The sequence below is a fragment of the Juglans microcarpa x Juglans regia genome, chromosome 4D, assembly GCF_004785595.1.
Source record: "Juglans microcarpa x Juglans regia isolate MS1-56 chromosome 4D, Jm3101_v1.0, whole genome shotgun sequence".
Classification (NCBI taxonomy): Eukaryota; Viridiplantae; Streptophyta; class Magnoliopsida; order Fagales; family Juglandaceae; genus Juglans; species Juglans microcarpa x Juglans regia.
The window spans coordinates 21,332,772-21,347,339 of NC_054600.1; the positions used below are offsets into that span (position 1 = coordinate 21,332,772).

Genomic DNA, 14,568 nt, shown 5'->3' on the forward strand with positions numbered 1-14,568 from the left:
AACATGTGGCATCAGCTATCAGTGTCACTGTTAATTTATTTTTAAACTTCTACACCACACATTTTTTATCTGCATGATTTAATTTAAAAAATAAATTTTAAATTTTAAATTTTGCATATCAAATTTTATCATTTGAATTTTATATCATATCATATAAGCAATTTGTAGCGTATAATAATAGTAAGACAAATTAATAAAAGTACTTAATTTTAAATTTTTCTTAAAATTCAAGAATACAAAAATGCGAAGACATACTAATTTTAGAGAAAAGCTGGGGAACGGTCCTACTGCTCTCCCTCATTAAGTAGCCCTCCAATAGTTATGCACCACTTAAGCACTTTCTAGTATTGGTTTGTATTCGCAAGTCATCTCAATTCATCTCACTACTATTTATTATTATTCATCAACTTTAACTCACAAATCTCACTACTATTCACAACTCATCTCACTACTATTCACAATCCATCTCCACTCATTTCAACTCACCTTCAAATCCAAACAATACTTTCTACACTTACATACACCTAATCAAAGATCCATACAATCCCCTCCCTCACTTCGTCTTCTTCCAAGAGATCCCAACCCAAACGAAATCTCACCCCACACTCATCCATGACAGCGCTCAACCCACATACACACACACACACACTCTCTCTCTCTCTCTCTCTCATCTTCTTCTCCCCCCTCTTGTATGCCTCATGCGTGCCCCCCTCTCTCTTGCGAATAATCCTCTCTCATTTTCTTAATTCTTCTTTAAATACTCCATGGCTCAAGACTTATTTCTCCTCCATTAAAATCCTCCACCCATAATTGTTGTGATGCATATGAATGATTGAAAAGGCAAAAAGAAAATGTAAGATTAAAGGCAACAATGAAGGAAGAAAGTAAAGAAATAGTGAATTTATATACATTTACTGGAGCATTTAATGTAAAGAAAGGTGAAAGAAAATAGAATCGTGCATACACATGCATGTATAGTTGCAATGAATAGGCCGCCATTCTCTTACAACTGCAATGATGCCTTCTAGTGGAGACTGTCTCGATAAATCTTCAACTAGATTTGGTTCAAGCGGAAAGCCAAGTAAGAAGATGAAGACACAGAAAGCGGAAGAGATGAAGGGGTGTTAGATGGAGTGGGTCATTGGAGATGAAGGGGAGATAGACCGAGTGGGTGGAGGAGACAGAGTGCGAAGGCTGTCGTGCTAGAGGAGGGTTTCCTGTCGAGAGTGGATCATGCGATTCCTGAAGAGGGTTCGTGCGATTCCTGGAGAGGGGGCTAGGAAATGGCAAAGGCGGGTGGCGGGCTTGGTGGCAGTGCAAAGAGGCCTAGACAGAGCCGAAATGAGGAAGAGGCTTAGAAAGACAAAATGAGGAAGAACTTGGTATTGCATGTCGTGATTCTGTGTGGTGAGGTCTAATTAATCTATTGTGTTTCTTCCTACGTGTCATTGTCTTTATAGAGGGCTGCTTTTCTACCTTTAATAGGCCGACCGTCCTACAGCATTTCTCCTAATTTTATCAAGTCAACTATTATTTGCCTTACAAGCTCCTCTTTGAAATTAAAGTCGATGCAACAACAGTGAAGGACTTTTTTGTCCTGCGCAATGTCTCAATGAGTACCGTTACCAAGGTCCAAACGAGTCCATTGGGCCAATTGATTTATTTCTTAAGTCGATTACTGTTAATATGAGGCCCAAAAGTAATTTTAATATCATAATCTCATACTTTTTTTTTCTTATTTTTTATAAAAAAAATATAAGTTAATTATATTGAAATATTTAAAAATAGATCAAAATAAAAAATAGATCAAAATCCATTTCTACAAAGAAATTGAATTTAAGTATAATTATACAAATTAGATTATAAGATATCATACGGAGAGTAACAACGCTTATAAGCTTTTAGCAATGACATCATTGATAATGGTACAAGAAATCCCATTAGATTTGTGTTATTTTTTTTCTCGAGAAATTCTATTTACAACTCGGTATGGATAATACACATATTAACATAGTATAATTTAATTTAAAAGATAATTTTAAAACTTAAATATTATAAATCAAATATTATCATTTAAGTATTATAAATGATGTATTGCTCTACACACTGACTTCATAATAGAATAGTTTTTTTTCTTAAAAAATTATATTATTAAGCCGGTCTATTGCTTACATAATATAATTTGATTTGAAAGATAAATTTTAAAATTTGAATCTTATAAATCAAATCTTACCATTTAAATGATATGGATGGTGTACTCTACGTATGGATTTAATAATAAAATAATATATATTTTTTAATTTTTTTAAATAGACTTTATTTCATTTCATAAATTGAAATTACATCTGTGACTTATAAATACAGGACAAACCCGAACTACAAGTCAAACTACACACATCTGCTCAGGGGTATCCCCACACATAAATTCATTTATGGCGGACATTGTCTTAACTTCTATAAAACTCTCCTAACAAAATGAGCGATCTATAAAAACAGAACTAAACGACCACTCTTACAAAGAAGAGAAGCATTAGCCCCCTCCATCCTTCCATACAAGAGGAATACAGGACTCTGCTACTATGGACATCAAGTCTAAAATAGCCTATTTCTTTTTTATTAAACACTAAAAACCGAAAATTACACAATAAAAAATACCAAAACACAAAAAAAAAACAAGTGGGCCGCCCCCCTTTTACTTTCCTTTTTTTCTTTTTTCTTTTCTTTTCTTTTCTTTTCTTTTTCTGCTACTGTCTTCTTCTACCTTCTTCTTCTTCTTCTGCGATTTACGTTGCCCATCGCCCCCCTCCACCGCTCTTTCCCAAGGCCATCTCCCTCTCTACTACCACCACCTCCACGAGCATCGGCGTGAGCCTCGAATAGCGCGTCTACCGCAAGCATCAGCATCCCAAACCCAGATGGCACGAGCACCCAGCTCGCACGAACACCAGCCTCCACTGTGCAGAAGACCTCCTACGCACAATCTTCACCGCACGACCAATTGGCCATAGCATTGCCCGCCCCTCTCGACCAACTCCTGCCCCAACTGCGGCCGTTCCAAGCGACTCAACACCACACACGAGTCTGAAAGAAAAAAAAAAAATAGAGATGAAGTTCTGGATCTATGAATAAATTCAGAAACACAAAACTTAGAAAGAAGGAGGAACAAAACCTATGCAAAAAAGGGATCACCCGAAAAAGCACCCCTTAATAGGGTTAAAACGAAAACACGCCAAAATAAAACAAAACTAACATATTGGAAATATATTTTTTAATTGCTAAAAGATGAAAGAACACACAAATAATATTTTTAATTGCCAAAGAGTACATCCCACTTTACAATATTTTTGACCGAATTAAAGAAAATATATATATATTTTTCAAACAGGATTATAATTATTTTTTATTGTCAGTAAAATGTCGTGAATTTTCTCCTTTAATAAAATAATTTTTCAAAAGCAACCTTGCATTTATCACAAAGCAATGAGAGAATTGTTTGCAGTTGACATGAGATGATCAATACGGATTATGATCACTCATCTTTTATCATTTTCCCTCAAACATCCTGTCTCCATTAACATTCCTTTCCCATCCAAATTGGCCTTTTAGCTAGGGGTGATAAACTGTCCGGTCGATCCGGTCCAGTCCACATTTTAGAGGACCGAAACTTTTCGGTCTGGTCCATAGTATAAAGTTTTTTTGGACCAGACCGAACTAGACCGGACCGAATGAAAAAAAAAATTATATATATTTTATATATAATAATTGTACAATTAACAATATAAAATTTTAAATATATTATTAATACTTGTTAATATTCTATAAATTAACAATATTATATATATATATATATATCTTCATCTAACATATCACTATTAACAATATAAAATTTTAAATATGTTATTAACATTTGTTAATATTCTATGAATTAACTAATATATAATATCAATTAGTTAATTATATAGTAATTATATAAATTAATAATATAATTTTCATCTAATTTATTATCATTGACTATATAAAATATTTTTTTATTGAGTTTGTTACATAATTCACATTAATAAGTCACTTAATTTAATTTAATATTTTAAATAAAAATTTTTATTAATTATTTTAAAAAATAAAAAAATTAAGTCGGACCGACCAGACCGTATCGGTCTGGTCCGGTCCCTTTGGATATTCGGTTCGGTCCGATCCAAAAAAATGATAGACCGCATGTCTCGTGTCTGGTTCACGGCCATGATGATGCTTCTATGGATGCTATTATATTTTTTTTTGGGGGGGGAGTCCCAACTTTCATAGGTAGTACCTACATTTTGAACGGGAAATTGATGTCAACTTGTAATATTTTCATCCTATTCTCCTTTTGTTTTACTTTATAATAAATATAGTTGTATAATCTAATGTATCATATGATAAGTTACATCAGTTTGTGAGTTTATTTTTATAAAATCTCTTCATAACTAAAATATTTCTTTTATTTTATTAAAGGGTAGACTTGGGATTGTGCTAACGCCTAGCTACAAGCATTAATATCAAAATTTACAAAGTAAAAAACGTTGGGAGTGTGAGAAGAATGTTGTCAGTACGACATGTTACTGAAAATGTGTGGATGATGGATGGAGATGAAGATGCATGTGCATGTGGTGGTCCATGGCCATGAAGATGCCTCCTCGAATTCCTTGTGTGGATGTTATTGTTACGTGGGGGCAACGTCCCTACTTTTATGGTCCTCAAAATCGTCGTAATGCATGAAAATGAAGATGGAACAGAGCACAAGGAGGGTGGTTTCAAGAGTCCACATTCATTGCATGCGAAAGTGCGAGTCTCGTACGTTGCGTTTACTTTTGCCAGAAGTACCAAGTCTTTTTCTTTTCTTTTTTTTTTTCTTTTGTAAAGATGATGGAACATGCTCCTTTGCCAAAATTATAAATAAATAAATAAATAAAAAGTTAAGATATAATTAGCTTTTTATCGTAATTAATTCATCGAAAGTGAGGAATTTTAATAGAAAGAGAACAGATAATTCTCTAAAATGGAAGGAATGTGTACTTTCTCTCTTTCTCGTGCCTATTTGAACAGTAAGATGAGATAATTTTAAATAAAAATTAAAAATTAAATAAAATATTATTAAAATATTATTTTTTAAATATTATTATTATTTTAAAATTTAAAAAAATTAAATTATTTATTATATATTTTATCTAAAAATTTAAAAAAATTATAATAATTAAATGAGATAAAATCATTTTTGTATCTAAAAGGTACTCAACCTTTTCTAAGTTTTTACCTCAGATGCCCAGCAACAATTCATGTTTTTTTACTTTAGAAAATTATTAAGTACTCTCGATATGGCATAGTATTTTTATATTACCACAAAATATGATGTTACTAAAATTATTTTTGTAAGTATAAATTTTAATTGACATGATATTTTATGATAAAATGATTTTCTTTGTTTTTTTTTTTTTTTGAAAAACCTCATCTCATTGATTAAACATGATCATAACAAGTGCTAAATACAGGGAGTTGTTTCCTCCATATCTACTATACATTGAGATTCCATCAGTGTAGACAAAGCATCTTTAGCTGGTTGTTTCTGAATATCCATTACCACTTTTTTGGAATCACCTTCTAAAATTATCTTCCTCAGTCCCAGATGAACTCCAAAGTTTATTGTTGTGATAGCTCCTTTTGCTTCTGCTAACAGTGGATCATGAAGTAGAGTATGTTTCTTTCAAATGGTGGCTAATAAGTTGCCTTCCTCGTCCCTGACAGCTATACCAATTCCAATCATACATTGACTTTTATTGACTGTCATGTCCCAATTGATCTTGCTAAATCCTGGTGGTAAGTTTTGCCAAGTACCAGTTCTTGTTATATTGTTATTATCTCTGTGTGATGCCCTTGTTTCCATTGTCTCAATATCTTGTAACATTTGAAGCACCCTGGTTTGTACCAATTTAGGATCAATCAAGATGTTTTTAAAAATAAATTCATTCCTTCTCCACCAAAGATTCCATAAGGTTAGGGACAGTTCTTCCATTTCTTTCTTTTCCAAGCTACTAAACATATCTTCAAGTAGTACCTTAAAACTCTTGCATGATACCTTACTCTTTTGGATCTTCATTGAACATTGTCCTAGGATATCATTTGCAGAGATACATTCTCATAGAATATGTTCTGTGGTTTCTGGTTCTTTTAAACAAAGAGGTCAAAACTGATCTTCTAAAATCTTTTTCTTACACAAGTTGACCTTGGTAGGAAGAAATTCTTTGCAGCAGGAGGGATATCGAGTTTCCATATTCTGGTCCAGCCTTTTGCAATGCAGGGATTTTGTGAGCTTTGGCCAATTTTTCTTTCTTGAATCTCTCCTTGTAGATAATAAGCACTTCTAATAGTAAAAATGCCCATTTTTTGTACTTCTCCACATCAATTTATCTGCCCTGTTGTGTAAGCTAATTGGAATCTGGCAAATTGCCAACTCCCCTCTCTGAGTGTTGTGCAAGGATTACCATAGAAGCCTGTGAGTAACCATATCTTCCCATTTTCAGGATCAGTTACATTGACAGAAATATGATAATTAGTATAGGACTCTAGATCTATTTGAATCAAAGATTTCCACATTATTGCTAATCCCCCACTGTATCCTTTACTGTCTATTATAAAACTTCTATCAAAACCAAGTTTATTTCTAATTTTTTCCATCTTCTCCCTCTTACTTTTTGTTTCAATGAGGAAGATGACATGTGGCTCTTTTGCTTTACCATAAAGTGAAGCTCTCTAACTGTTCGAGGGTTCCCAAGCCCTCGACAGTTCCAACTTAGGTATCTCATTATTGTTGGTGGGGCTGCTGAACAGCCTCCACCATTGATACCTGAGTTATGCTCTTTTCAGGACTGAGCTTATCTTTTTGTTTCCTGAGAAAACCTTGATGTTCAGTGCTATCTACACTTGAGCTCTGTCTTTTCCTGCTACTAGTTTCATTTGAACATGTTCCCACAGATAACATATCAACATCCCTAGCCAAAAGTACTACTCTTGCTCTTTTCTTCTAACTTTTTTTCTTATTTACAATTTCCTCAATCTCTGATGAGCTGGAAGCCCCATTCCTTAAAAGTATGCTAGATTCCTCCTGCAGACCACCCTTGATATTTAACTTAGAATCCAATTGATTTGCTGATATTGACTTGTCTTCTTCAATGTTTCTAATATTTTTTCTGTATAATATCCTCCCATGGTTTGTCAGCCAGATTAACTAAGCCTCCCCTTGTTTCATTTCCTTCAACAAATAAAGGATAGTGATCAAGCTGAGTTTTGCTTCTAGCCCCAAATCTTTTTTCTCCAATTCTAATAGAAATTGTTGGTGAAGCCCTCAACCATTGGCCATAATGAGCCTTGCCTATTCCTATTGTGTTCCTTCTAGCTTTTTCCATGGCACAGACCCTATCTATATGCTTGATGGTGCCACACTGAAAACAGAACAGAGGTAACCTTTCACATTTAAATTCAATCCATCTTTAATTTCCTCCAATATTGATCATCCATCCTCTAGCAAGGGGTTTAGTAATATCCATTTTAACTCTAACTCTGAGATACTTACCCCAACCAACTCTTTCCTCATTTACATCAACTGTCATGACTTCCCCCACTGTAGCTCCTATCCTTTCCCCTCCTTCGAAATTCATGGTAGCCAGAGGCAAACCATGTAATTGGAGCCAAAAGAGTTCATGAGTAAAATTCATATCACTAGGAGGAGTATTACTATCAAACTTTTGTATACAAATTAAGAATTTGTCAAAAGACCAAGGTCTTCCATTAAGAACTCTTTTCATGTCCATACCTTTCTGAAATTCAATTAGAAATCTATTATGTCCCACCTCGTTAAAAATAAGCCAACCTTCTGAATTCTAGAGTTTTGTCATAGTAGCTTTGAAGGCTTCTTTGTTGATATTTTTTTTTTCCAGCAGAACAAGCAGTTTTGACCATGCATATTAGATCTTCTTGTCTCTTCTTCTGTAAGTTTTACTACTTATGGCTCTTCCTCTGTTGGTGTGAATCCTTCCCACAATTGTTCCAGTTCTTCAGCCATAATTTCTGTCTAAACACTATCTCACCCAAGATGAAGTACAGAAAACCTAAACCACAGCCTTACCTTTCTTCAAGAAAGAAAAGACATCCACCTTACCCTTTTAGAAAGGAAAGGACCATTATGATAAAATGATAATACCACATAAAAACATATTCTTTGCATCCATGTATATATATATATATATATATAGAGCCTTGTTAGGTACAAGCGAGTTTCTGCACCAAATCGCGTACTGAGTTCATGTACTAAATCGCATTCTGACACTTACATAGCCTTTTTTATTGAAAAGAAAAATAAAAAGAAAAAAAAAATTTAAGAGAATAAGACGGTCATCTATCTCGCGAAAATCGTTTCCGTTTTTAATTCGCATCGCTTCGTTAAACAGATGTTTTAGATATCAACATCGTTGTGCAAATTGATGTGTAAACTCGCTTATAAGAAGACTTTTCAATACAATAAATATATATATCTAGCTAGAGATGATAGCACTGTTTGTGGACTAAGAAAGTTGATATTTGGAATGCTATATATTATTATATATTTAAGAACCCTGAAAAATTGTTGACTAAAGAAACGTTAAAATATATATATATATATATATATTTGTATATATCATCTTGGACAGATACAGAGTTTCTGTACTTGGGTAAAATAAAAATGCAGAACTTCTTTGACAAAGTCTAGAAGCAACCAGCTTTTTGCATGCGTTTTACTATATAATATTTGCAAGATTAATGTCCAGCTGAACAATTTCATGTGTTCTCATTGCAATAAAAGACAATCTTTTGTGATTAGTATAATATTGTATGAGTAAGCTGCTTGTTAATATAAATAATTAAATCTACTTCTTTTACGTATATTATGATTTAATGGTTAATTGGAGAGAAAACACAAAAGAGATTAGATGAAGATGAAATGATTTTGCAGATCATAGGCCGAGACAATTGGAATCATGTTGAATGCTAAAAAATGGCTAAAAAATAGATGATGAATATTAATTTAGGTGGCATGCATGCATGCAGTACCTATATATATATAATATATATATATATATATATATATATATCTATATTTATGGATGAATGAATTATATCTTACTGCTCATAATGTAGTGGGTGTAGTTCGATCGGCATATATACCTTTATTTATGGCATCTTAACGTGTGTGCTTGGGGAAGGTATCTCCTCCCATAACAATATGAACAATTATTTTATTTTTTGAGAAAAAAAAAAGGTGACACCATTGAGATGTGATTGATTAGATTACATATATGGTTATTATAAAGTCTTGATCAAAATGTTTAAATTCCAATTTGGACCCATTCAACAACTAATTCTAAAGTATTCATTATAAACAAAGACAAATATATATATATATATATATATATATATATATTTAATAAAGCCATTCAAAATGTGGTGAGATAAACACTGCCTTTTTTTAAAAAATGTATCAAAGATTTCTAGGAGCTTACAATTTAATAAACAAAGTCATAAATTAAATTTCACGATATTAATTTATTGAATATTTTAATATTATTTTATACATAGTACAAAATATATTATAGATCTATTTTATGGAGATTTATTATGTACCAGCCATTATTTATTCTCGCACCCCACACTTATAACTTTTTCATATGGTGTGAGAGTGTTTTTCATAGAGTATGAATTTATTTTTCATAGGGTATAAGGTGTGGGATAGTGAATAATGATTGATAAGAATAATTTTTCTTATTTTATGTATCTCTTTTTTCTTTGAGATGTTTTTAGAAGCTTGAGCTCAAAGATAAGTATTATTCACCATCATTTAAGCATTATTCTCTTATCAATTTCAGATATGTTATTAAAAAAATTGATTGCCATGTCAAATTTAAATTCTTATCTTAATTAAATTAAATATTGTCATGCAGTAATATAAAAATATATCCTCCATATTAACTTGAAAATCAAAATTTGTTAATAGATAAAAAACAATAAAATAAAAGAATCATGGATAACATTTTTATATCCGATCATGTTATTTATAGTTATAGAGTACACAAGAATCGTGATTTTTTAAAAAATAAATAAATAAATAAATATAAAAATTATATGAAAAAATTAATTTTTATAATAATATATTTTATTATTTTTCAAAAAAAATATACTATACTTACACAGTCTAAGAATATATTTAAAATTAATCTCATTAAATGAGAGAGAAAGAAATGCCCTCGCGACGTCAATTGAGGCGTTGACCGGAATTGAGGCCAACAATCGTTGATTCCTTCGTGCGCAAGTAATACCATAAAAGGCGGACCAACTACCATTTTACAGTTTTCGTGCCCAAGTTTCCGTTTCCATGTTCAAACGTTAGGACGACATTTTTTGCTTACAAATAGCACCAGCCAGCATCACTGTTGCCTTCATCTTGGTTCAGATGGCTCGTCTCCCGAAGCTTCCCTTTTTATCTTCAACGCTCTCCAAGCTAGCTTTCCTTCTATCTCTTGTCATTCTTCTATCTCTTCCTCTCGGTTTCTATTCTGAGGACGGCACCTTAAGCCGTCATTGCTTGGAGAACCCTCCAGTAGTTAACTCCAGCTATGGAGCTGGGTCAGTACACAAAATTGGAGGCCACAAGGCTTACGTTAGTGGCCATCGTCGTTCCAAGCTTGCAATCCTACTTGTTTCTGATGTTTATGGTAATTACCTGCTTCACTATTTTGTTTCTACTGTGAGTCAGGACGGCATTTTTATTCGAGAAATACCTTAGATTTGATTATACAACAGGAAATCCACAAACTTACTTCATTCAGTACTACGTTAGATTGTAAAATAGATCTAACAAATCACGTAAAATTTGTGACGTTTTTGTTTATGCACAGTTCTCTTTTTAAAATCTGGGTTTTGGCCACCTGTGGTTTTTCATGCTTAATTACTTTATGGAACTTGATTTTCCTTCCAATCGCTCGCATCATTATAAGGGGATCGTTTCATTTTGCTTCTTGGCTTTGCAAATTGTTCTACTGGCTGTTTCCGTTTCTATTGATTAAAGTATGATCTTTAGAATTGGATTCATTATCATTTGCGCTCACTTCATTCCATATATTTTTCCCCTTCGGGGGTCGGGACTATATTTTAAATGAAAATCAATTAATTCAAAGAAACATGTGCATACTCGGAAATGTCTAACCTTTTTCAGTTTCCAACTTCATATTCTCAATTAAAAACTCCCCTATATGATTTTAACAATTTTGTCTCTTCTTTGCAGGATATGAAGCTCCGCATTTGAGGTATGCCCACTTATCAACACCCCCCCCACCCAATTGATTGGCTAACTTCTTAGTTATTACCTGGAGTCTTTGTATGCTGTCTCTGGACCTCCTTCTTGCCCCTTTTCTGCTTTGTGTTACTGCAGCTCACTCAAATTGATACAATTTTTTTGCTTCCTTTGGCCATTGAGAAAGAATATGTTTATGCAAATGGAGAAAAAGCTGGTTTTCAATTAGGAAAATTTTCTTCTTTCTGACATGTAAACTTGTTTAAATATGGAGAAGATCAGGGATTACGTAGGGCAATACTTTAGATTAAATATTCAGCCAAGGCTTAAGTAGAATTGTATAGTTTTTTTTTTTAAGTAGAATTGTATAGTTTAGTTGTAGGTCTCTCAGATCTGGTGAGTGCGAAATTCTAGACAGCTTAGCATGACCTGTTATGATCTAAATTCAACCGTGGCTTTCTTGGTTGCAAAGCTCAAATGGGAAAACGTTTGATTCCCATAGATTCTATGTTGGTTTTTTTAGGCAATTATTTGTTGATTTTGACTTAATAATAACTTGGACGACTCTAAGCTTCAACATTGAACTCTCATATTATGGAGGAATAGATTCCTCACCCCTTTGTGTCATGACTTTGTTTTGTTCTGCTTATGGTGCTGGCACTTCATTCAGTGAATTCAATATTTAATTCCCAGAAGAGTGAGGAAATTGAACAATACTTATATGCAGCTAACGGCAATTGAGGTTTCAGGAAGAACATGCTTTGATCCCCACTATCTACTGCTGCTTGATTCTGTTATTTACTGTGATTGATTTTCTTCTCTCTCTTTTTTTTTTTTAATATTCTTCAATTTCTGATAATAATCCTTATTCTAATTTATGGACATATGCATGACATTGGACAGTACATTGATTCTGCATACATGAATTTGACTGCACTTTTTCTTTTAATATTTATGCTGAGTTCTTTCAACTGCCATTCCAAAGGAAAATCGCTGACAAGGTTGCTGAATCTGGATTCTATGCTGTGGTTCCCGACTTCTTCTTTGGAGATCCCTATGTAGCCAATTCTTCGAGGACAGTCCAAGAATGGTTAAAAACTCATGGAACAGTTTGTACCCAACTCTTCTCAAAATAAATCTGAAGTTATAATTAATTGTCTGTCATGAATTTGGGTTATCAATTATCCAGCAAATGTGATTTATTTGCCATTGTCTGACTCATAAATCACGATGTGAGTGTAAAATTTGCATTCAGATCATATTGGCATAGAACGCTGTGCCATGAATCCTGCTCCTAGTGTTGCTATAATATTCCTCTCAACCGTTTGCTTCAGGATGACGGCTCCAAAAATGCTACGCGAATAATTGCTGCTCTGAAAAGTAAAGGCATACATGCAGTTGGAGCAGCAGGGTTTTGCTGGGGTGGTGAGATATCCAATTACCTTTTTTTTTTTATTTTATCTTCCAACCCTTTTTTGGCTTGGATTATCAAGCTGAGGATATCTGTGATTGAAGCATTAATGAGGTAACTTGGCTAAAATATTAGTCTCTTGTGTTAATTTTTTTTTTCCAGGCAATGTGATTGTGAAAGTGTCAAAGACTCATCACATTAAAGCTGCAGTGTTGTTACACCCTTCATGGGTCACTCTGGATGATATTGAGGGTATGAATATTAATACAAATTTAAATGTTAAAGGTTCACCCACAGGAATCTTGCACTCTCACATAAAATGCCACCGGAATGTAAGGCTAATAATCCTTGAACAGATACAATACTGTATATCAACTTATCAAGTCAGGGACTTCAGGATGATAAAGAAGACAATTGCTTTACTTAATTTGTCTAATTGTAAAGAGGAGTGCTACAGCCACAAAGGGATTACACATAAGTAATCCCACAAACTAACGTGGCTTCATGTGATCCGTCAGATCTGTAATCTGTCAAATTACATCAAGCCACATTTGTTTGTGAGATTACTTTTGTGTAATCACTTTGTGGCTAGAGTATTTCTCAATTGTAAATATCTAGCCTTGTACATCTTCTGGGTATCCATAAACACCTTACATGTGGAGATGAGAAAATTGCCCTAATTTATCTGATACAAAAGAGTGGTAGGAGAGCTGCTTCAAGTTGTAGTGAAAGATTTTCAAACGGGCTTGGCAAGCTTTATAGAAGTTATTATAATCCTATGCACTTTCTTTAGCATTTAATGATACAATGCTGGTAAAACTTTCAAATGCTTATCAAAATTTCCTTTTTCAGCTGTCAAGGTTCCTCTTTCCATATTGGCTGCTGAATTAGACAAGGGCACTCCTGCCAAACTTCTCAAACAGTTTGAGGAGGCTCTATCCAAAAATAAGGTGAGGACCCCCCAACTTCAGATACTGATTTTTGGCATGCTGCTAGACTAGACTACGAGCCTTGCACGTGACAACTTGTTTATGAAATTAATATAAATGATACCTAAATATAAGCTTCTGTGAGAATTTTGAATCATGATCGCGAGGATTAATCCGATTGGTTTTAAACAAGTTTCCGACTTGGATTAATGGTTCCAATTTGCAGGTTGATAATTTTATCAAGATATTTCCCAATGTTAAGCATGGATGGACAGTAAGGTACAACGATACCGATCCGGTGGCTGTGAAGGCTGCTGAAGAATCCCATCAAGACATGTTGCATTGGCTGACCAAGTATCTCAAGAAAACATAATGGTCCTTGGAAGTGAAATCACTCTGAATCCTGTTTGTAACCCTAGAAATTTTTTACATGAACTGTAATGAACCTCAAAAACTTCTTTTTGGCGGCCAAGAATAAATCTTAAATGTGTTGTTTGATTGTTTAAAAAAAAAATTATTATAAATATACGTAGATGTCCTTCATTTACATAAACCTAAACAAATTGGAAGGAGTAATCCGGACATGTTACAGCTGAATCAACGAGTTCTTCTATTTTCATTCAGTACACAAAGAAAATCCAAATTGTTTTGCAATCCGAACACGAGATTACAAGACAAGTAACGATACATTTATATTTCTTTTACAATTATCTTACAATTCAATTAATAAAATTATTTCACTTTATTAAAAATAATTTTAATTTTATATAAATATAAAATAATGGTATACTTTATCATTTTGCTTATAGAAATTTGGTGGTGAGAGAACCAAAAGTTAAGCCGCCAGCAGTAGAGTGTGTTGACATATATGCAAGCGA

The 14,568-nt window shown here is 33.3% G+C and overlaps 1 protein-coding gene across 2 annotated transcripts; it reads left to right on the forward strand.

Moving 5' to 3' along the window:
• Window positions 1–10,325: 10,325 nt before the first annotated feature.
• On the forward strand, window positions 10,326–14,216 carry LOC121259445 (endo-1,3;1,4-beta-D-glucanase-like). 2 transcript variants are annotated; one of them, XM_041161039.1, is made up of 7 exons: window positions 10,326–10,772; window positions 11,342–11,363; window positions 12,336–12,459; window positions 12,685–12,775; window positions 12,924–13,013; window positions 13,614–13,711; window positions 13,917–14,216. In XM_041161039.1, exons 1-7 carry the CDS (start codon window positions 10,511–10,513, stop codon window positions 14,061–14,063), a joined length of 834 nt encoding a protein of 277 aa, XP_041016973.1. In that variant the 5' UTR covers window positions 10,326–10,510; the 3' UTR covers window positions 14,064–14,216. The 2 variants fall into 2 exon arrangements, with proteins under 2 accessions (XP_041016973.1, XP_041016974.1); XM_041161040.1 differs by lacking the exon at window positions 13,917–14,216 and having other exon boundaries at window positions 10,344–10,772; window positions 12,924–13,125; window positions 13,219–13,700.
• The last annotated feature ends 352 nt before the right edge of the window (window positions 14,217–14,568 follow it).

What these genes read in the sequence shown, in the direction of transcription:
- LOC121259445 (XM_041161039.1), top strand. Translation starts at nt 10,511, where the DNA reads ATGGCTCGTCTCCCGAAGCTTCCCTTTTTATCTTCAACGCTCTCCAAG. An exon ending in TATGAAGCTCCGCATTTGAG is followed by an intron (nt 11,364 to 12,335) that starts GTATGCCCACTT and finishes GCCATTCCAAAG; the next exon opens with GAAAATCGCTGACAAGGTTG. An exon ending in AGCAGGGTTTTGCTGGGGTG is followed by an intron (nt 12,776 to 12,923) that starts GTGAGATATCCA and finishes TTTTTTTTCCAG; the next exon opens with GCAATGTGATTGTGAAAGTG.